The sequence below is a fragment of the Tachyglossus aculeatus genome, chromosome 11 (genome assembly GCF_015852505.1).
Source record: "Tachyglossus aculeatus isolate mTacAcu1 chromosome 11, mTacAcu1.pri, whole genome shotgun sequence".
NCBI classification, from domain to species: Eukaryota; Metazoa; Chordata; class Mammalia; order Monotremata; family Tachyglossidae; genus Tachyglossus; species Tachyglossus aculeatus.
Window position 1 is genome coordinate 26,519,830 of NC_052076.1, and position 22,165 is coordinate 26,541,994.

Consider the following 22,165-nt stretch of genomic DNA (forward strand, 5'->3'; position numbering starts at 1 on the left):
TGCTCCAGAGAGAAGGGGGTCTGCCTGCTGCTACCATTGAGGACTCATGGCCCTGGGGAACAGACTCTCGGGACGGACTGGACAACAGAGCTTGGAAAATACCAGGCAGAGCTGGCCGGGCACAGAAGACAAGGGAGGTATTCGGGGAATAGGGGAGCCTTCATGAGAGGAGGGACAGAAAGGGTCAGGACTCTCCAGGCTGGACAGATGCAGGATGAAAGCAAAAGGGGTTGAACGAGGAATGGAGTGGGGAGAGAGCACAGGGAATCTGTTCCCATGGGAAGTTGGGCAGCCAGAAACACCAGCAGGGTCCGGGGGAGGGTGGAGGGAATAGGAGATGGAAAGATTCATGGGTGAACATCCATGCTGAGTCACCAGAGGATGAGTCAGGGATGGAGAGGGGAGACTCAGGGGTTTTTGGATGGCCTATGTTGGGTCACAGGGGCAGAGTAAGGAATGGAGAGGGGAGATTTAGAAGTGAGGGGAGGTTCAGGCTGAGTCACAGGGGGAGAGTAAGAGATGGAGAGGGGAGAGTCAGAGGTGTTGGAAGGTCCGGGCTGGGTCAGTCGGAGAAAGTCTGGGATGGACAGGGAAGAATCAGAGGTGTGGGATGGTCCACACTGCGTCACAGGAGGAGTCAGAAATAGAGAGGGGAGACTCAGGGGTGTTGGATGGGCTCAGAGACAGAGTTAGGGATAGACAGAGGAGAGTCAGGGGTTTTAGATGTTCTTTGTTGGGACATAAGGGAGAGTCAGGGATGGAAAGAGTAGAATCAGAGGTGTTGGAGGCCCCTGTTAGATCACAGGGATATAGTCAGGGATGGAGAAGGGAGAGTCAGAATCTGCTCCATCCATAACCATGAGGGTGGGTGTCCATGAGGGTAACCAACACATGGTTCCTCCAAGCATCCTGGTGCCCCTGTTGAAGACAAGTCCTGGTCTGGATGACCTACAGGACTGACCAGGGAGTGTTTTCTCTGTCTTGGCCCAAGGTGGAAGAGGGAGGTTCTGTCTTTTTTGGATTGGGCAGAATCCCTTCTCCAGACAGATCCCACTTAGGAGCCCTGAAGGTCCTCCTTTTCCAGGGAGCTGGAAAGAGAGAATTCCCGGAAAGGGGGGGCAGAGCTGAACAATTCCAGACCGCCCCATCCCCACCCCCTCCAGTCCCCGAACCATGCCAGGACCTTAAACCAAGGGCAGGGACTGCAGGGAGGGCAGCCAGGAGTTCTGGAAGAGGAGAGACGTTGGGAAGAGGAGAGATGCCGCGAGGAGGAGAGAGGCAGTGACTTCCAGATCCATTATTTTTATTTCTTTCTTAGGCATGTTCAGATCATCTCTCCTCACCCTCCCCTCTGTCTCCAGACCCTGGGGCCCTAGCTGGTCAGTGGCAGGGGCCTGTGTGGGTAAGCAGAAGTTCTTGGGGTGGGAGATAGGAGGGTACTGCTGGCCGGGGGTTGGGGAGGGCTATATCCAGAGGTGAAGGCTGCCCTGAGCCCAGGGACAAGAAGAGGGACTACCCAGAGGGTGCCTGCCATGGGCATGATGCCCACAGCTAGAGCCCCCTGCCCCTCATCATCCCTGCCTCTTTCCACGTCAATGCTGTGCCTGGATGAGGGGCACCCGGGCACTGTCATACAGAGGGGGCATCCTCTCTCCCGTCCGCACGTTGAACATGGGCAGTGTGGACAGGGGACGAGGCACTGCACGACTGGCCGCCATCTGCCGTAGCTCCTCTGTGTTGCCAAGGATGGAGCTGTGATGGACCATCTGGATGCTGAGGGGTGGGAGGGAGAGGGTCAGCGAGGCCGCCAGAATGCACATGGGAAGTGATGCCCACAGGACCCGGGTAGAGTGGGCTGAGATGCCCAGGGAGTCTCCTTGGCCCCAGAAGGCATGTCCCCCTGTCTCTGAGCAAGTCAGCCCTGACCCTGCCTGTATACGGTTGGGGTAGGGAGGGCGTAGGTTGGAGATGAGATGGAGGAAGGTGGGGGATAGGGTAGGGGTGAAAGGGGGTAGGGGGATTGAGGTGGAGGAGGATGGATATGGGGTGGGGGGATCTCGTCCATCTCAAGCAGACCCTTGGCCCACATCCTGCCTCTGACCTTGGAATGCCCTCCCTCCTCAAATCTAACAGACAATTCCTCTCTCTCGCTTCAAAGCCTCATTGAAGGCCCATCTCCTCCGCCTTCCCCGACTAAGCCCCCCTTTCCTCTTCTCCCACTCCCTTCTGTCACCCTGACTTTTTCCCTTTATTTATCCCCCTCCCAGCCCCTCAGCACTTATGTCCACATCTATAATTTATCTATATTAATGTTCATCTCCCTCCCTAATAATAATAATAATAATGGTATTTGCTAAGTGCTTACTATGTGTCAGGCACTATACTAAGCGCTGGGGTGGATACAAGCAAATAGGATTGGACACAGTCCAAGACTGTAAACTCTTTGTGGACAGGGAATGTATCTGGTGTTGTATTCTCCCAAGCACTTAGTAAAGTACTCTGCACACAGTAAGTGCTCACAAAACACGATTGAATGAATGAATGAAGGTGGAGAAGGGTGGGGGTAGAGGAGGGTAGAAGTAGGATAGGGCGGAGGTAATGGTGGGGGACTTTGATGTCGTGATGGGGGGGCATCAGGTGGACTCGCATCTCTGTGAGCTCAAGTCTGGGGTAAGCAGACCCCCTCCACTGACTCCCCCTCCCCATCTCTTCCTCCCTATACCCCCTTCCATCTTTATTGTCCACACTTACTCCGAGGTGGCCAGGTCTCTCTTGATCCTATGAGACAAAGGGCAAATATGAGATTCAGTCCAATCCCTGGGCACCCTTAGTCACAGAGAGGGCGAGGGTACATACTCGGGTGGGGGCAGGAGGCATGAAGAGAGCTGCAAGCCAAGGGGGTTGAATGGGAGCTGGCGGTGTTCCCCAGGGAGTGCTGGCAGTATAAACTCATGACCCGAAAGAAGTGTCCTGAGTCTCTTGGCCCCAGGAGGGAGGGAGACTTGGGCCTCCCCTGTTGGCTCCCCCAGCCCCAGATACTTACACGCCCTCTCGTCGGCAGCACATGATGTAGGCTAGGAGCAATGTGAGCAGCAGGGCGAGCAGCAGGGGAAGCAGGAGAGTGAGCAGGGCCTCGGCCAGAAAGGAGCGGCTGGGGGCTTCGGTGGGAGGGTTGAAATCGGGGTCTTGTTCCAGGATCCCGTCACCCCACGTGGGTCCTGCAGTCGGTGGCGGGAGCACGGATTTATCCACCTGTGGGGGTTGAGGGGTGGGACAATTACTCCCTCACCTTTCAAAGTCTTAGCGATGGCCCATCTCCTCCAAGAGGGCTTCCCGAACTAAGCCCTCCTTTCCTTTTCTCCCCCTCCCTTCTGTATCACTATGACTTGCTCCTTTCATTCATTCCTTCCTTCCAGCCCCTCAGGACTTATTTCCGTATCTGTCATTTATTTATATTAATGTCTGTCTCCCTCTCTAGCCTGTAAGCTCGTTGTGTCTATTGTTGTATTGTACTCTCCCAATCGCTTAGTACAGTGCTCTGAACACAGTAAGCACTCAATAAATGTGATTGAATGAATTTTAAAAAATAAATGATGGTATTTGTTAAGTGCTTACTATGTGCCAGGCACGGTACTAGCATGGTTTAGTGGCAAAAGCTTGGGAGTCAGAGGACGGGGGTTTTAATCCGGCCTCGGCACTTGTCGGCTGTGTGGCCTTGGGCAAGCCACTTAACTTCTCTGTGCCTCAGTTACCTCATCTGTAAAATGGGGATTAAGACTGTGAGCCCCACGTGGGACAACCTGATTACTTTGTACCTATCCCAGCGCTAAGAACAGTGCTAGGCACCTAGTAAGCGCTTAACAAATACCATAATAATAACAATAATTATTATTACTAAGAATTAATAATAATAATAATGATGGCATTTGTTAAAGCATTTCCTATGTGTAAAGCACTGTTCTAAGCCCTGAGGAGGATACAAGGTGATCAGCATTGGGGTGGATTCAAGCAAATCCCTGTGCCATGTGGGGCTCACAGTCTCAATCCCCATTTTACAGAAGAGGTCACTGAGGCCCAGGGAAGTGAAGTGACTTACCCAAGGTCACCCAGCAGACAAGGGGCGGAGCCAGGATTAGAACCCATCGAAGGAATGATCGATGCTCGCAGCTGGGCCCGCCCCGTGGTCCCTCTTCCTGGCCGCCTCATCCGGCCAGATGCAATTGGGTCCCACCCACCCTCTCCCCTCTGGGCACATCTGGCACAGAACCATATCTTTGTTTTGTTTTGTTGTCTGTCTCCCCCTTCTAGACTGTAAGCCCGTTGTTGGGTAGGGACCGTTTCTATATGTTGCCGACTTGTACTTCCCAAGCGTTTAGTACAGTGCTCTGCACACAGTAAGCGCTTGATTAATACGATTGAATGAATGAATGAATCTTGGCCCGGGCTCCGCCAAGAATCCCGGTGGTCGCCCCAATGGGCTCGCGGTGAGCCGCGCCCCCCTGTGGTGGGAAGGCGAAGGTGCATACTTGAATGGGCAGGAATGATAATAATAATAATGGCATTTATTAAGCGCTTACTATGTGCAAAGCACTGTTCTAAGCGCTGGGGAGGTTACAAGGTGATCAGGTTGTCCCATGTGGGGCTCACAGTCTTAATCTCCATTTTACAGATGAGGGAACTGAGGCCCAGAGAAGTTAAGTGACTTGCCCAAAGTCACACAGCTGACAAGTGGCAGAGGTGGGATTTGAACCCATAATAATACTAATAATGGTGGTATTTGTTAAGCGCTTACTATGTGCAAAGCACTGTTCTAAGCACTGGGGGGGATACAAGGTGATCAGGTTGTCCCACTTGGGGCTCACAGTCTTAATCCCCATTTTACAGATGAGGTAACTGAGGCACAGAGAAGTTAAGTGGCTTGTCCAAGGTCACACAGCTGACAAATGGCAGAGCCGGGATTCGAACCCATATCCTCTGACTCCCAAGTCCGGGTTCTTTCCACTGAGCCACGCTGCTTCCCCATAACCGCTGACTTCAAAGCCCGTGCTCTTTCCACTGAGCCACGCTGCTTCTCTATGGGGGGGGTGCTGAAGGGGGGGCTGGGGGGACTAAGGGGGGCTGGGGAGGAAGGGGGCCCGGCCCTGAGTCGCTCACCAGGGAGATGTTGCACCAGTCGATCCGAAACTGAGGCCCGAAGCTGTCGTAGCACGACAGGACGGGTTGCTGACCCTGCTGACAGCGTTGCAGGTTGCTGGGGGTCCTGGCCTCCTTCAGGCAGTCGGAGAAAGGGCTCGCGGAGCCCACCTTGATGTAGACCCTAAGGGGGAGGACCGACAAGTACAGTGCTCCGCACACAGTAAGCGCTCAATAAATGAGAGTGAATGATTGAATGAATGACGGGCTGCGGCACCGCTGGGGGACGTCAGGGGGCGCCACTGTGGGCAGGGGCAGAGGGTGGGGAGACTGGTTTGGGGTGGGGAGGAGAAAGGATTTCCCTCCCCCGCCCCCCCCATCTGCAAACTAGTTGTGGGCAGGGAATATGTCTGTTTATTGTTGTATTGTCCTCTCCCAAGCTCTTAGTACAGTGCTCTGCACACAGTAAGTGCTCAATAAATACGATTGAATGAATGCTGGAATGAAGACCGAGGTTAAGGCAGTTGTACCCCCCCAAGTGCTTAATACAGTGCTCTGCACACAGTAAGCGCTCAATAAATACAATTGAATGAATGATGGATTGAAGGCAGAGGTTAAGGCAGTTGCATTGTGTACGCCCAAAACGCTTAGTACAGTGCTCTGCTCAAAGTAAGCACTCAAAAAAATAAGATTGAATGAATGACGGAATGAAATCAGAGGTTGACAGTTGTACTGAACTCCTCCCAGCGCTTAGTACAGTGCCTTGCACACAGTAAGTGCTCAATAAATACGATTGAATGAATGAATAAGGGAGGGATGGGGTCTCGGGGCTGGGGGTGGGATCTCTCCATCCCCCCCCATTGGTCCATCCAGCCTCCCTCCCCATTCAGAGTCCAAGCCACCCTCCTTTAGGCAGCCTGCCCTGATTGAGAGGCCCGGGGGCACGGGGTGGGGTAGGGGGCCCCTACCCCTCCTTCCTGCCCTCGATGGGCAAGGGCACGCGGCCGCCACGGTCCAAGGCGGAGGTGACATTGAGGAGCTGCAGATCTCCGGGGGCCCAGAGACCCTGCAAGGCCTCGAGGAAGCGTTGGGTCGTGGGCAGTGCTAGAGCCTCCTCCACATCATGGCTGCAAAGAAGGAACTCAGCCTCCAAGGGGAGCCGGGGACCTGGGGTGATGAGGCAGGGAAGGGGTTGCCGTTTTTCAGTCTCCAGCTTCCATTACCGCCCCCCACCCCGACTCATGTCCCCCAGTACCCTCACACCCCAGATACCCTCGGCTTTCTTCAACCTGTAATTCTAGTATCTAATAATAGTAATTGTGGTATTTATTAAGCGCTTACTATGTGCCAGGCATTGTACTAAGCCCTGGAGTGGATAATAATAATGATGGCATTTATTAAGTGCTTACTTTGTGGAAAGCACTGTTCTAAGCACTGGGGAGTTTACAAGGTGATCAGGTTGTCCCATATGGGGTTCACAGTCTTCATCCCCATTTTACAGATGAGGGAACTGAGGCCCAGAGAAGTGAAGTGACTTGCCCAAAGTCACACAGCTTCAAAGCCCTACTGAGAGCTCACCTCCTCCAGGAGACCTTCCCAGACTGAGCCCCCTTCTAACTCTCCCCCTCCCCATCCCCCCCCCCCACGTCCTTCCCCTTCCCATAGCACCTATATATATGTTTGTACAGATTTATTACTCTATTTTACTTGTACATATTTACTATTCTATTTATTTAATTTTGTTAATATGTTTTGTTTTGTTGTCTGTCTCCCCCTTCTAGACTGTGAGCCCATTGTTGGGTAGGGACCGTCTCTATGTGTTGCCAACTTGTACTTCCCAAGCGCTTAGTACAGTGCTCTGCACACAGTAAGCGCTCAATAAAGACGATTGAATGAATGAATGAACACAGCTGACAATTGGAGGAGCTGGGATTTGAACCCATGACCTCTGATTCCAAAGCCCATGCTCTTTCCACTGAGTCACACTGCAAATCGGGTTGGACACAGTCCCTGTCCCTCAATCTCAATCCCCATTTCTCGGATGAGGTAACTGAGGCCCAGAAAAGTGAAATGACTTGCCTAAAGTCACACAGCAGAGAAGTGGCAGAGTCAGGATTAGAACCCATGACCTTCTGACTTCCAGGCCGGTGCTCTATCCACTTCTATCCACTACACCATGCTACTTCTAGTGTCTGTTTCTCCTTTTAGATTGAAGGCAGGCATCTTGTCTACTAATTCTACTGTATCCTCCTAAGCACTTAGTACAGTAATAATAATGGTAATGATAATAATAATGGTACTTGTTAAGTGCTTAGTATATGCCAAATACTGTATTAGTTTAGAGTGCTTACTATGATGCTCTGCTAATAATAGTAATAATAACGTTAGTAATAATGACAGTAATAATAATAATAGTACTTGTTAAGAGTTTACTATGTGCCAAGCACTGTACTTAGGGCCGGTGTAGATACAAGATAACCAGGTTGAACACAGTCCTTGTCTCATGTGGGGCTGGCAGTGTAAGTATGAAGGCATAAGATTTAATACCCATTTTACGGATGAGGAAACTGAGGCTCAGAGAAGTAAGTGTGCAATAAATACCATTCATTGATTGGTTTTGTCTGTCCCCTGCTGGACTGTAAACTCTTTGAGGGCAGGGATCATGTCTACATATTAATTTATACTCTCCCAAGTTCTTAATGCAAAGCTCTGTCTACAATAAGCACTCAATAAATAGTATTGATTGATGATTGACTCTGGGTCCCCTTGGATGGGGTGTCAGGCCCTGCTTCTCCTGGGGTCTCTGGGAAGACTGTTTTGGAGAGGGTGATAAAAGAGTCTGGGACTGAGGTAGGGAGAGGTCAGTGGAGATTGTATTATTATTATTAATAATAATTAGTAGTAGTATTTGTTGAGGGCTTATTGTGTGTCAAGCTCTGTTCTAAGCACTGGAATAGATAAAAGCTAATCACGTTGGACACAATCCCTGTCCCACATGGGGCTCACAGCCTTAATCCCCATTTTACAGATGAGGTAACTGAGGCCCAGAGAAGTGAGGGCCTTGCCCAAGGCCACACATCAGGGTGGTGACTGGGGGAGTCTTGGCAGGTCTCAGCGATACCTGTGGGGTCTCCGATGTCCAGGACCATTCTCTGCCGGGCCGTCTCATAGCTGCGTCTGTTATAGGCTGTGATCTGTGGGAGGCAATAGGAAGAGCTGAGCACTCTGCGCAGGGGACAAGGAGCCTGCTGTTGGCAGGGAAAGTGTCTGTTTATTGTTATATTGTACTCTCCCAAGCGCTTAATACAGTGCCCTGCACACAATCAGCGCTGGATAAATACAATCGAATGAATGAATTCATTCAATCGTATTTATTGAGTGTTTGAATGAATGAAGCTCAGCAGACACCTCCTTTTGGGAGGGGGCAGGGGCTGGGGTCCTCAGAAGTAGATTTAACCTGGGCTTTTATTGAGATTGGGTGATGAGGGAGGCGAAAAGGAGGGGATGGCAAAGAATCTGAAACACCATGCAAATCAATTTGCAAATGAGCATCTGTTTCCTGTGGGGGCTGCTGGCAGCTCAGGCTGTGGAAGTTGTGGGGTGGGGGGGGGCAGGGTACCTCAATCACCAGGCGGCCGCGGTCAATCTGGGTGGGAGAGCCGTAGAGGAAGCCTGGCTGGTCGGGGGTGCGCTGGGTGTAGCGCAGCCACTTGGGCAAGTCTGGGTGGTCCAGCAGGTGGGGGTGGAAGGTCATGGGCTCGTGGGGCACCGGTCCTGGCAGAGAGGAGAGGTGGTGAAGGGAGGATAGAAAGGAGGTAATTATAATCATTAGGGTATTTGTTAAGTGCTTACTTTGTGCCAGGCACTGTACTAAGCGCTGGGGTGGATACAAGCAAATTGGGTTGCACACAGTCCCTGTCCCACGTGGGACTCACAGTCTCACTCCCCAATTTACAGGTGAGGTCACTGAGGCCCAGAGAAGGGAAGTGACTTACCCAAGGTCATACAGTGGACAAGCGGTGGAGCTGGGATTAGAGCCCATGATCTCCTGATTCCCAGGCCTGTGCTCTATCCACTAGACCATCCTGCTCCATGCTGCCCTCCCCGCCCCCTCTCTTCTTGGCCATGCTGCCCTGGCCCCTTCTCTTCCTGGCCATGCTGCCCTGGCCCCTTCCCTCAAATCTGGTCTCTTTCTGTGGAAAGAGCACAGCTCTGGGAGTCAGAGGGTGTGGATTCTAATCCTGGTGCCACCACGTCTGCTGTGTGACTTTGGGCAGGTCACTTAACTTCTCTGAGCCTCAGTTACCTCATCTGTAAAATGGGACATTTGGGACAGGGACTGTGTCCGATCCAATTACTTTGTATTTACCCCAGTGCTTAGAACGCTGCTTGGCACATAGTAAATGCTTTACAAATACCACAATTATTATTATTATCCAGCCTCGGGGTCCCAGGGTCACCTTGTGTCTTCCTCCCCACCCTTCCTCCCTCCCTGCCCTTGTCCCCTCCATCACCTGCATGGTCCCCGACTCCAAGGAATGCCGCCGGTTCCAGGGAGTGGACAAAGAGCCGGCCAACCAGTAGGGACAGGATCTGCTGACCCGCTGCCTCTGGGAGACCCCCTAGGAGTCCTGCAGGGAGATGGATACCAGGTTCAGCTACCTCCTCCCCATTCCCAACCATGGGCCTCAGTTTCCCCACCTGGAGAGGTGAGGAACAGGGAACTAGAAAAAGAGGGAGGGAACCAGAGGGTGATTGGTAACTGCCAATTGCCAATAGAATGGGGAATTGATTGTACTTCAAAATACTGGGGATTCCAGCCCCCAAATCTGACCCTGAGTGGGAACTTAGCAGGAATGCTGGGCAGGACAGGTCGGCTTTCCTCTTCTCCTTTCCTCTCCTTCTCCCCTTTCTTTTCCTCTCCTCCTTTCCCCCTTTCCTTTTCTCCCACTCCCTTCTGTGTGCCCTGACTTGCTTCCTTTATTCATCCCCCCTCCCAGCCCCAAAGCACTTATGTGCAGATGTCATTTATTTATTTCTATTAATAACTGTCTCCCCCTCTAGACTGTAAGCTTGTTGTGGATGGGGAATGTGTCTGCTTGTTGTATGGTACTCTCCCAAGCATTTAGTGCAGTGCTCTGCACACAGTAAATGCTAAATAAATACGGTTGAATGACAGATAACCAGGCCCAGGGTTTGGGCACTTGGGGGGCCTGTGCCCATGTAATTCTACACAACCTGAGTTGGCGTGGGCAGTGTTCCTGGCCCAGCCCACAGGAACAAGGTAAAGGTAGGTGCCAGGCCCTTCCCAGCTGCCCCAAAGATTCCTGTCCACTTTCCTCTACCCTCCCATCCTAGCTTCCCGGCAACTGTGTGCCGAGCCCCTGGGTTCCCCATCAGAGTCCCCTGTGGGGGCAGGGGGAAACTCTCCACCCCCAAAGGACGGGGGTAAGCTTCCTAGGGAGCCAATCGTCCCCCTTCCCTACCCCAACTCTCACCACGTACACAAAGACTCGGACCAAATTTAGCCTAGGACTAGGCCTCCAATCTCCTCTCCGATCTCCCACCCCAGCCCCCAAATCTGACCCAGGCCTCCTCTTGCCCCAGCAATTAGAGGGCAAGGGGCTCGTCCCCTAAGCCAGGTCAGGGTGGGCACTGCGACCCTCCCTTTCCCACCCAACCACCTTGAACTCTCCCACTCGCCTGCTAGGAAGAGAGTCCAGAACAGCAATGGTGTCTCTGCCATCTCTGCCCCGCTGCTCTGGGAAGCCCCTATGCCGCCCTCTCTGATTGACAGAGGCAGGCAGGCCGGGGGGGAGCGAGTGGGGGACGGAGGCCAGGATGGGCAGCTGGGTCCTAGCTCCAGTCCCTTGGGGCCCCGGTGGTCAGTCAGTCACTCAATCATATTTGTTGAAAGCGTACTGTGAACAGAGCACTGGACTAAGTGCTTGGAAGAATACAATATAATAATAAAGACACATTCCCTGACCAGAACGAGCTTATAGTCTAGAGGGGGAGGCAGACATGAATACAAATACATAAATGACAGATATAATAATAATGTTGGTATTTGTTAAGTGCTTACTATATGCCAAGCACTGAGGTAGATACAAGGTAATCAGGTTGCCCCACGTGGGGCTAATGGTGTTCATCCTCATCTAATAGATGAGGGAACTGAGGCACAGAGAAGTTAAGTGACCTGTGCAAGGTCACACAGCAGACAACTGGCAGAGGCAGGATTAGAACCCACGACCTCTGACTCCCAAGTCCGGGCTCTTTCCACTAAGCCATGCTGCTTCTTAGGACATGAGTGCTGTGGGGCTTAGAGGGGGGAATGAGTAGAGGGAGGAAGTCAGGGTGAGGCAGAAGGGAGTGGGAGAAGAGGAAAGGAGGGCTTAGTCAGGCAAGTCGTTTTGGAGGAGATGTACCTTCAATAAAGCTTTGAAGCAGGGGAGGATAATTGTTAGATATGAGGAGGGAGGGCATTCTGGGCCAGAGGCAGGATGTGGGCAAGAGGTTGGCGGTGGGAGAGCAGGGAGAGAAAGCAATTTTCAGGGTGCCATCCATCAGGTCCCCGAAATTGGAAGGGAATTGGGTGGGGTGCTGAAACTGAGGGGTGAGGGAGGGGGTGAAGAGAACAAGGAGTTCCTTAGGTCAGGATGGCATAGAGGCACAAGTAGGAGAGCTGATCATTCTGGGTCCCAAGTTCAAGCTTCTCCCATTCTGGGTCCATGAAACAGCCACTCCACAAGTAGTCCCAAGCCCTGGTGAGTGGTAGCCCCATTGAGCCTGGGCTTTCCATCAGAGTGATGAAGAGCCTGAGAGGTCCTGGCCCAGTACTGCCCGAACCTCGAGCCCCTCCCCAGAGCTGGAAGTGTGGGTTTGTATTCTAGCTCTCCAGAAGATGAAAGTAGAGGAAACAGGCTTTGACTGCAGCAGGAGGGATTGTGGTTAGGCAGCAGGAAGGACTCACTGCAGCAGGAGGGATTGTGGTTAGACAGCAGGAAGGACTCCTTGAGGCTGATAGTGAATGAGGGGCCCCGGGGGAGGGTCCTGCCCCCCTGGACTGAGCTGAGGTTACCAGCAGTACAATGGACTACTGTATCTTATGTGTATCTTACTCAACAGGTGCCCGCTGCTTTGTCCACTCCCATCCTGGTGGGGCCCCCCTCCCCAACCAGGTGTCCCTGCCCTCCAATCCAGTTAGCGATGCACAGGCCTGGCCTGGAATGGGTCCTAGCCCAGGGTAATCATAATAATAATAGTATTTGTTAAGCACTTAGTATGTGCCAGTCACTGTACTAAGTGCAGGGTTGGATATGAGTAAATCAAGTTGGACACAGTCCCTGTCCCGCACAGGGCTCACCGTCTTCATCCCCATTTTACAGATGAGGTAACAGGCACAGAGAAGTGAAGTGGCTTGTCCAAGGCCACACAGCAGACAAGTGGCGGAGCCGGGATTACAACCCACGACCTTCTGACATCCAGGCCCATGCTCTATCCACTTCGCTGTACCCTCTCATCCTCTGGCTTCCAGGCACTGGGATGGAGGGGGACAGGAGGGGAGAAGGAGGAAGGGCAATTTGAGGTCAAAGGCAGAAGAGGCAGGATTTCCTCCCCACCACCACCACCACTGAAATGGACTCTCCTGGGGCCAGGAAGAGCAGTGTACCAAGCTCCCACAAGCCTCCATTGCCCCCATTTTCTTGTGCTCCGCCCCCGCCTGCCCCCCGCCTGCTCTGCCACTATTTTTAGAGCCTCCCTCTGACTCTCCTCTCCCTCTCTTAAGGTGACGCTGCTGGGGCCTGAGTGGCACCGGAGCCCAGGGTAACTTTATGGCCTAACTCTCCCTCGGTCTCCTGACTCAGCCCCCCTCTCAGCCTGCAGCGTAAGGAGCAGGGTGGGGGTGGGGGTCCCTCGGCAGCTGAGGAGAGGGAGGGGATGCCAGGAGCCAGGATGGAAGAGGAGATGGGGCTAATGGAGTTGGGGAGGTAGGAAGGAAGAGGCAGAGTGGTCTGGTGGAAAGAACACAGGACTGGGAGTCAGGAGGCCAGGGTTCTAGAGCTAGCTCTTCACTTTCATTCATTCATTCATTCAATCGTATTTATTGAGCGCTTACTGTGTGCAGAGCTCTGTACTAAGCGCTTGGGAAGTACAAGTCGGTAACATATAGAGATGGTCCCTACCCAACAGCGGGCTCACAGTCTAGAAGGGGGAGACAGACAACAAAAACACTTGCCTTCTGTGTGACCTTGGAAGAGGCACTTAAGTTCTCTGTGCCTCAGCAGCAAGCAGCATGGCTCAGTGGAAAGAACGTGGGCTTAGGAGTCCTAGGTCATGGGTTCAAATCACAGCTCTGCCACTTGTCAGCTGTGTGACCTTGGGCAAGCCACTTCACTTCTCTGTGCCTCAGTTACCTCATCTGTAAAATGGGGATTAAGACTGTGAGCCCCATGTGGGACAATTAGATCACCTTGTATCCCCCCAGTGCTTAGAACAGTGCTTTGCACATAGTAAGTGCTTAACAAATACCACCATTATTATTATTATTTCAGGCCTGGACATATAATAAGTGTTTAAATACTATTACTATTATAAATAAGGAGAAAGGAGAAGCAGCAGGGCCTAGTGGATAGAGCAAGGGCCTGGAAGTCAGAAGGACCTGGGTTCTAATCCTGATTCTGCCACTTATTCATTCATTCATTCTTTCAATCGTATTTATTGAGTGCTTACTGTGTGTGGAGCACTGTACTAAGCGCTTGGGAAGTACAAGTTGGCAACATATAGAGACGGTCCCTACCCAACAGTGGGTTCACAGTCTAGAAGGGGCAAGTCCCTTAACTTCTCTGTGTCTCAGTGACCTCATCAGTAAAATAGGGATTAAGACTATGAGCCCCAAGAGGGACATAGACTGTGTCCAACCTGATAAGCTCGTATCTACCCCAGGGCATGGAACAGTGTTTGGCACATAGTAAGCGCTTAACAAATGTCATAAAAAAAAGAAAGGAATGGAGGCTTAGGATGGATGGAGGAGGAGATGGGGCGATGGTAGAAAGGTGGAAATGTCGGGATCGGGGAGAGGGTGGGGGAAGAGCTGAACCTTCCTCAATTTGCTTTCGTCTCTGCTACCTCCATCTCCCTCTGAGCCTTTCTCTGTTCCTCTATTTCCACGGCTCTGTCCCTCCAGCTCTCTATTCTCTCCTGTCTCTGGGCCTCATCTCTCCCTTCCCTTTGCCTTTCTGCCTTCCCACCTCTCCTTAATCACTCCCAACCGCCTTCATCTCTCCATCTAAATATCTACGTATCTCCACCCCCATCCTCTCTCTTTGTCTCTTGTCTCTCCTTGCCTGAGCCAGCCGGCGGAGAGCGCAATGCACCCTGAAGACCACCAGGGGGAGTCGGTTCCCGGGATGGTCTGGTCATGCGCCTGCGCAGTGGTTGTTTCCCAGGCCTCGGAGCTGATCTTTGGGGGGCTGGGCTGGGGGCGGAACTTAAGGGGGAGCGAAGTGGCAGGAAAAAAAAGCCAGGTTTGGCGGGGGCGGGGGCACGAGGGAAGAGGATGGAAATGGGGGCAGGCGGAGAAGCGAGAATCCCGGGAGATTCCCTTTCCCTGTGTCCCCTCTGGCCTCGGGGGAGCTATAGTTGGGTGGGGGTCAATAGTGGGAGCTGACTCCCTTAAGCCCTAGTCCTATGCCCCTCCAAATCCCGGATCCCTCCCTATCGGACCCGGCGAGGCCTTTAAGAATAGACAGAATCTCCTCCTGGGTTGGACTAATTATGGAAGCTGTGTGGATAAGAGGGAGGTGGGTCAGATGACCCCACTGAAAGTATCTCGCCCAGGAGGAGCCTGGGAAAACAACCCTCAATTCCCTCATCGCTTCTTGTGGAAGTCAGGGAGTGATTTGGTTCTGGATTTCCGGGACTCTGGACCCACCCCCTTTCCCGCTGCCTTCCAGTTCCCTTTCCTACCCCCATGGAAAACTGCTGGAATTCACCCACTGCTAGGGGCCTGGTTGGGGGGGGGGGGGATGCTGAGGCCCATATCCCATATATGTTGCCAACTTGTACTTCCTAAGCGCTTAGTACAGTGCTCTGCACACAGCAAGCGCTCAATAAATACGATTGAATGAATGAATGAATGAATATCCTCCAGCCCATTGGGACAGTGTGAAAGATTCAGGTCAGAATGGAGGGAGAACTTCCTTCCAGGGAGAGGAGGGCTTGTCCCTAATCAGGTGGATGGAAATGTGCTGTCTTGGGGGTGTCTAAGAATCACCTGCCTGTCCTGGAACCATCTAGGTGTGCGTTTGGGGGTGGGGAGGCTACCCAGGGGCAGAGAAATGGACATAATGACCTCTAGAGGCTTCGCCCAGCCCATGTCTGTGAAACAAGGAGACCCATGTGGGTTAAAATAATAATTATGATAATAATAATAATAATGCTATTTGTTAAATGCTTACTATGTGTCAGGCACTGTAACAAGCGCTGTGGAGGATACAAGCAAATCGTGTTGGACACAGTCCTTGTCCCAGGTGGGGCTCACAGTGTCAATCCTCACTTACAGATGAGGTAACTGAGGCACAGAGAAGTGAAGTGGCTTGCGTAACTGAGGCACAGAGAAGTGAACTGGCTTGCCCAAGGTCACACAGCAGTCAGGCTCAAATAGGGGATAAACCACTGCAAAACGCCAGAATCCACGCTTTTGAAACACGATAATACAATTGTATATGGGCATTTGTAGGGGGTTGGAGTGGTGGAAAAGTGAAATCTGCCAGTTCAGCAAAGACTTTGCAATTTTAACCTGGGCTCCGGGGCATTTCAGAGTTTCCCACGCCTGCCACTGCTGCCAGAAACAACGTTATCTATTTAATGTATCTTTTAGGGAGCCTCGGGCAGCAGCCTGAGAGCACACCCTGTTCTAAGGCCAGCTATGAGTTAGCAAAGTTACCAACTCCAGCCCCTTCCCAATCCACACTCGGACAGACTCGGTTGCCCTCAATCTTCCCAGGATGTCAAAATGAATGAACGTGGAGCCTATGAGGGAGAAGTACCAAGAAATTGCAGGCCCTTGTAGGGTAGAAGGTTCGTTCGGGCAGTTTCTTTGGGTCTGAGGATTGCCGAGCAGGGAAATATGGTTCTGATGGTTCTGCCAGCTATGGACCGGGGAGACGCGGGGCAGAGTGGAAAGCTGGGTCTACTGATAATAATAACAATCTACCCCAGCGCTTAGAACAGTGCTTGGCACATAGCGCTTAACAAATACCAACATTATTATTATGAATAATAATTGTGGTATTTGTTAAGCGCTTACTATGTGCCAGGCACTGTACTAAGCGCTAAGGTAGATAGAAGCAAATCGGGTTGGATACAGTCCCTTGCCCCATGTGGGGCTTATGGTCTCAATCTCCATTTTACAGATGAGGTAACTGAGGCACTTGTGAAGTGACTTGGCCAAAGCCACTCAGCAAGCAAGTGGCAGAACAGGGATTAGAACTCATGACCTTCCGACTTCCAGGTCCGTGCTCTATCTACTATGCCACGCTGCTTCTAGGGAGGCCATGTGCTTGGCACCTAGTAAGCACTTAACAAGCACCATAATTATTATTATTAGGGGGACTGGTGCTAGAGCCCCCCCTTTCCGACCCAACCCCCACCCAAGTCCCCAGACTGGGTTAAGATGGGGAGGACCCCTAGACTGTCAACCCCTTCTAGACTGTGAGCCCGCTGTTGGGTAGGGACTGTCTCTATGTGTTGCCAACTTGTACTTCCCAAGCGCTCAGTACAGTGCTCTGCACACAGTAAGCGCTCAATAAATACGATTGAATGAATGAATGAGAGCAAACTCTGAATTGACAATTCTAGATTTGCATCTCTGCACTTGAATTTGACCCGGATTTGCTGAGCCCTGGTTCCAGGCAGGGCCGTGTACCACATGCTGGAAGGAGAGTCCCTGCCCTCGAGGGATTGCAAGGCTGATGGGAGAGACAGGAGGTACACACGTTATATGGGGTGCTGGGGAAGGACAGAGAGGGGAGAGGATATGCTTGCAAAGGACTGACATTGTGATGGGGGAGGCAGGACAGATACACACATGCAGTGCACTGAGAGTTGGGAAAAGGGCAGAAGGAGGAGCCACAGTCCCTCCCCCCCCCGCCCCCCCCCCCCCCCCGCCATGGGGCTGCCACTCTGGTGAGGGACACCCCCTCCCCCCACACACACACACACCGACACTGGGGAAGGAATAGCAGGAAGAAGAGGCAGTTCCTGACCTTGATGGGGTGACAGTCACATCAAGGCCTGAAGCACCAGGGAAAGAGGCAGATCCCTAGGAGCACAGATAGCAGATGGGCACACGCACACTCACCACTGACACACAGTTACAACCAGTTCCAGAAGCAACCATGAGTGACTGGGAGGAGCTGGAGGGATTGCAGTGATCAGAGCCAGGGCCATTCAATCCCTGGAGGCTTTCCTGGAGGAGAGTTTCTTTTGCAGAATGTTCCAGCAATTAGTTGTGTGACCTTGGGTCAGTCACTCACCCTTTCTCAGCCTTGGGGTTCCCCACCTGCAAAATGGGACTGAATCCCTGTGTCTATCAGCTCTATTACATTGTTCTCTCCCAAGCACCTAGTGCAGTTCTTGGCACAGAGCGAGTGCTCAAAAAGTAGAGAAGCAGCGTGGCTCCAGTGGAAAGAGCATGGGCTTGAGAGTCAGAGGTCATGGATTCAAATCCTTACTTGAATCCTTTGGACAAGTCACTTAACTTCTGAGTCTCAGTTTCCTCATCTGTAAAATGGGGATTAAGACTGTGAGCCCCACGTGCGACAACCAGATCACCTTGTATCCTCTCCAGTGCTTAGAACAGCGCTTTGCCCATAGTACGTGCTTAAAATGTCATTATTATTATTACAATTAATTGATTGATTGGGAAGCTCCTCTTTTAGATGAGGAGGCAGAAGATAAGCTGCTTTGGGAGGAGAGGAGCTATGAGCCCAAAGCATTGTTGTTTATTCTTACTTGCCCTGCAGCTAAATCGTATTGAAGAACAGGGCTTAAAAAGGTAGGTTAAGAAAAATGGAGATGATTAGGTTGAAGGAGAAAGATAGCACCCTAAAAATTGGTCTACTTTGCAACCTCTTTCCCTAAAATGGAAGAAGTGTGACCTGGAGAAGCAGCATGGTAGTGTAAAGAGCATGGGCCTGGAAATCAAAGGATCTGGGTTCTAAATCCAGCTTGGCCATTTGTCTGCTGTGTCCCTGTTATTTCCCTCTATACTGTAAACTCACTGTGGGCAGGGAACATGTCTACCAACTCTGTTCTGTTGTACTCTCCCAAGTGCTTAGTACAGTGCTCTGCACCCAGGAAGTTCTCAATAAATGCAATGATTGATTGACTTTGGGTAAGTCGCTTCACTTCTCTGTGCCTCAGTTTCCTCATTTGTAAAATGGAGATTAAATTCATTCATTCATTCAATCATATTTATTGAGCGCTTACTTTGTGCACAGCAGAAAGTACAGTAATTGGAAAGTACAATTCAGCAATAAGGACAGACAATTCCTGCCCATACAGTGCTTAAATCCTTCTCCCGCCTACTTAGACAGGGAGTCCCATTTGGGACAGGGTCTGTGTCCAATCTCATTATCTTGTAGGTACCCCAGCTTTTAGTACAGTGCTTGACACATAGTAAGCACTTAACAAGTACCGTAAGAAAAAAAAGAACAGGAGCAGATGGGGCTGGAACTGCAGCAGGAAGGCTTGTGGTAAAACTTCCCTACACCTGGGGTTGGGAGACCCTGGAATGGGTTATGGGGAAGGGTGGGGGTGTCTGGAAGTAGGGGGATAGACGAGATGAGGGCCCCTCCCAAATGAGGCACCTATGGTGAGGAGGGTGAAGAGGGTGAAGATGGTGAGGATGGGTGGGATGGTCAGGAGACTGGGGCAGGCAAACTAGCACTTGCTAAAAGCTTCTGGTGATTTTTCTTCTTTGGAGGAGCAGGGAAAACTACCAGGATCATAAAATAATAATCTTCCTGGTGCTTCCCTCCCCAGTGGCCCCCAGATCTCAAAGCTTGTAGCTCAACCGGGACAGGACCGGAGGATGGAGTGGGGGTAGGGGGAGAGGAAAGGGCTCCCAATAACCGAATCCAGGTCGTCTCCATAGCTGGGGAGGGCGAGGGGGGGGTGCGAGAGGGGAGGGAGTGGGGCCCGGCTCCTAGGACCTGAATCCAGGTCGTTTCCAAAACTGGGGGCGGCTCCCAGGACCCGAATCCAGGTCGCTTCCAAACCCGGGGGCGGGGCGAGGGCTCGAGTTCCTTTACCTGTTCCATCCTCCAGGCCAAGAGTAAGGGTCGGGGGGTGGGGGGGAGCCGGGGGTCAGAGCTGGGGGTCCCGCCATCAGGCCCGGGGAGACAACAGGTGCGGGGCAGAGCGGAAGGGCCGAACCGGCAGGTGACCTGCAGGCCGGGCTGGCTCAGGAGGGGAGGATGCAGTCTCCCCCTCCCCAATTCCCCAGACCCGATTAAGAGCAGGGGTGATCGAGGGGCCGAGGAGAGGGAGCATGTAACCGAGGGACCGGCAGGACAGATGGACGAAGAGACGACGCCCACGCCCAATACTGGGGTACCAAACCTCTCAGGGAGGGGCCCATAGTATACGCTCAATAAATACCATTAATCGATTGAACGGGATCTTTGCTGAGGAGCAGGGATGGGGGTGGGGTGGTCTGCTGAAGGGGGTGAGTTCGCCGTGCCCACCTTCGACATGTGAAAGAAAAAGTGGGTGGGGGGCTGAGCTCCCCGATAGTCCCCTTCTGGGGCGGGCAGGGCCAGCTGCAGGGCAGTGGGAGGAGGGTGGGAAATGGGGGAGGGGCACAGGAAAGCAGCAGCCGCTGCTACAGCACTGAGGAGGTAAGAGATGCAGGAAGCAGATGAGGAGGAGGAGGAGAAGGAGGAGGAGGAGGAGGGGGAGGAGGAGGAGGAAGGGAAGCTTTGTGCCGGGGAGTTCTCTGGGTCCCCTTGCCCCTCGTGTTCTGTGGGCCTTCTGCGACCCTCGTGCGGGGCCGGGGACGAGGGCCTTCACTCCAGAGGGGTCAGCTGTGCAGGGAGGGAGGGGAGAGGCCGGGTCTAGCGAGGGGATGGGTCGAAGGGTGGGGAGGACCAGATCTGGAGAGATGAGGCTTCTTGTCGCCGTCCCCTTCCCTCCCTCTAGACTGTGAGCTCGTTGTGGGCAGGGATTGTTGCTGTAATGTACTTTCCCAAGCGCTTAGCGCAGTGCTCTGCACACAGTTAGCGCTCAATAAATACGATTGAAGTGAATTGAATTGAATTACACCAACAACCCCCCATACACACAGACGCAAACACACACACACACACACACACACACACACATACAATGCTGCTGCCCTAGATGTTCGTCTTAGGTGCCCGCAGACACAAATGGGTGTTCAGGGTGAGGAGAGACAAGGTGGGTAGCCGGTCCCATTCTAGACCCCTGCCACTGACTCTATGGACCTTGGTGTATAGGCGACCCTCCCCCTCAGTCCCCCTCCCCTTTTTTGCAGGCTTCAAGGCATCCCCTTCAGGGCGCCTGGACAAGGGAGGGTTAAGATTGGCATGGATGAATTTTCCACGCCGGTGGCGCCTTCTGCCTTTACCTTTGCCAGTCTGTGTGAGCTGCACACGAGTCCAGTGACTCATAGCTGAGAGACGGGACCCAGGAGTTCCCACCCCCTCACCTCCTGCTCTGAGCCTGTGTGTGTGTGTGTGTGTGTGGGGGGGATTCCTGACCTCAGAGGCTAGCCCAAGGGGTCCCTTCCTCCCGACACTGCCCCATTTAGGGCCACAGTTGGGCGTTCCACTGGGCTGTCATTTATATTGATGCCGGCTTACTTTGTTTTGATGTCTGCCTCCCCCGTTCTAGACCGTAAACCCGTGGTGGGCAGGGGTTGCCTCTCTTTATTGCTATATTGTAGTTTCCAAGCGCTTAGTACAGTGCTCTGCACCCAGGAAGCGCTCAGTAAATTTAATTTAATTAATGATGACATTTATTAAGCATTTGCTATGTGCAAAACACTGTTCTAAGCGCTGGGGAGGTTACAAGGTGATCAAGTTGTCCCACGGTGGGCTCGCAGTCTTAATCCCCATTTTACAGATAAGGGAACTGAGGCCCAGAGAAGTCTAGACTGTGAGCCCACTGTTGGGTGGGGACTCTCTATATGTTGCCAACTTGTACTTCCCAAGCGCTTAGTACAGTGCTCTGCACACAGTAAGCGATCAATAAATACGATTGATTGATTGATTGATTAAGTGACTTGCCCAAAGTCACACAGCTGACAATTGTAGGAGCCGGGATTTGAAAATACGACTGAATGAATGAATGTGGCTCCCGCCGCCTCCCCAGAGCTGGGCGCATCGAAGGGAAAAATAAAAAATGAAAAAAATCAGAGGATCTGGGGTGGGAGGGGGGCTATCCCTCGGAGGACGGGAAACTCGGGCTGTTTGCGCTTTGGGGTCCGGGCGGGAGAGCGGGGCTGGGAAGCCGCGTGGCTTAGTGTCAAGAGCCCGGGTTTGGGAGTAAGAGGTCGTGGGTTCTAATCCCAGCTCCGCCACTTGTCAGCTGTGTGACTGTGGGCAAGTCACTTCGCTTCTCTGGGCCTCAGTGACCTCGTCTGGAAAATGGGGATGAAGGCCGTGTGCCCCACGTGGGACAACCCGATGACCTTGTATCGCCCCCGGCGCTTCGAACGGTGCTTGACACGCAGTAAGCGCTTAACAAATGCCATCGCCATTATTATTATGTCCCTGGGCGGGGGCGGGAAGGCGGCGGGGAGGAGGAGGCGGCGGGCTGGGAGGCTCCGAAGCTCGGGCCTTTAGGACCCAGCGATCCCTCCCCCCCCACAGCAGCCGATTACGGCGGCGGCGGCGGCGGCGGCAGCAGCCATTCAAGCGGGAGGAGAGAAAGGCAGAGGAAAGGGGGTCTCTGTGCGGGGGTCGAGGGGGAGAGGGGGACAGGGAAGGCCCGGGGTGTCGGG

The 22,165-nt window shown here is 52.7% G+C and overlaps 1 protein-coding gene across 1 annotated transcript; it reads right to left on the reverse strand.

Moving 5' to 3' along the window:
• Nucleotides 1-1,319: 1,319 nt before the first annotated feature.
• On the reverse strand, nucleotides 1,320-22,075 carry SGCA (sarcoglycan alpha). The gene is made up of 16 exons (XM_038754278.1): nucleotides 22,046-22,075; nucleotides 19,887-19,961; nucleotides 19,353-19,461; nucleotides 17,012-17,105; nucleotides 16,185-16,286; nucleotides 15,103-15,142; nucleotides 14,481-14,623; nucleotides 12,107-12,153; nucleotides 9,648-9,857; nucleotides 8,753-8,907; nucleotides 8,255-8,327; nucleotides 6,102-6,300; nucleotides 5,155-5,317; nucleotides 3,044-3,252; nucleotides 2,752-2,778; nucleotides 1,320-1,773 (listed from the first exon to the last, which is right to left on the reverse strand). Exons 1-16 carry the CDS (start codon nucleotides 22,073-22,075, stop codon nucleotides 1,593-1,595), a joined length of 1,857 nt encoding a protein of 618 aa, XP_038610206.1. The 3' UTR covers nucleotides 1,320-1,592.
• Nucleotides 22,076-22,165: the final 90 nt, after the last annotated feature.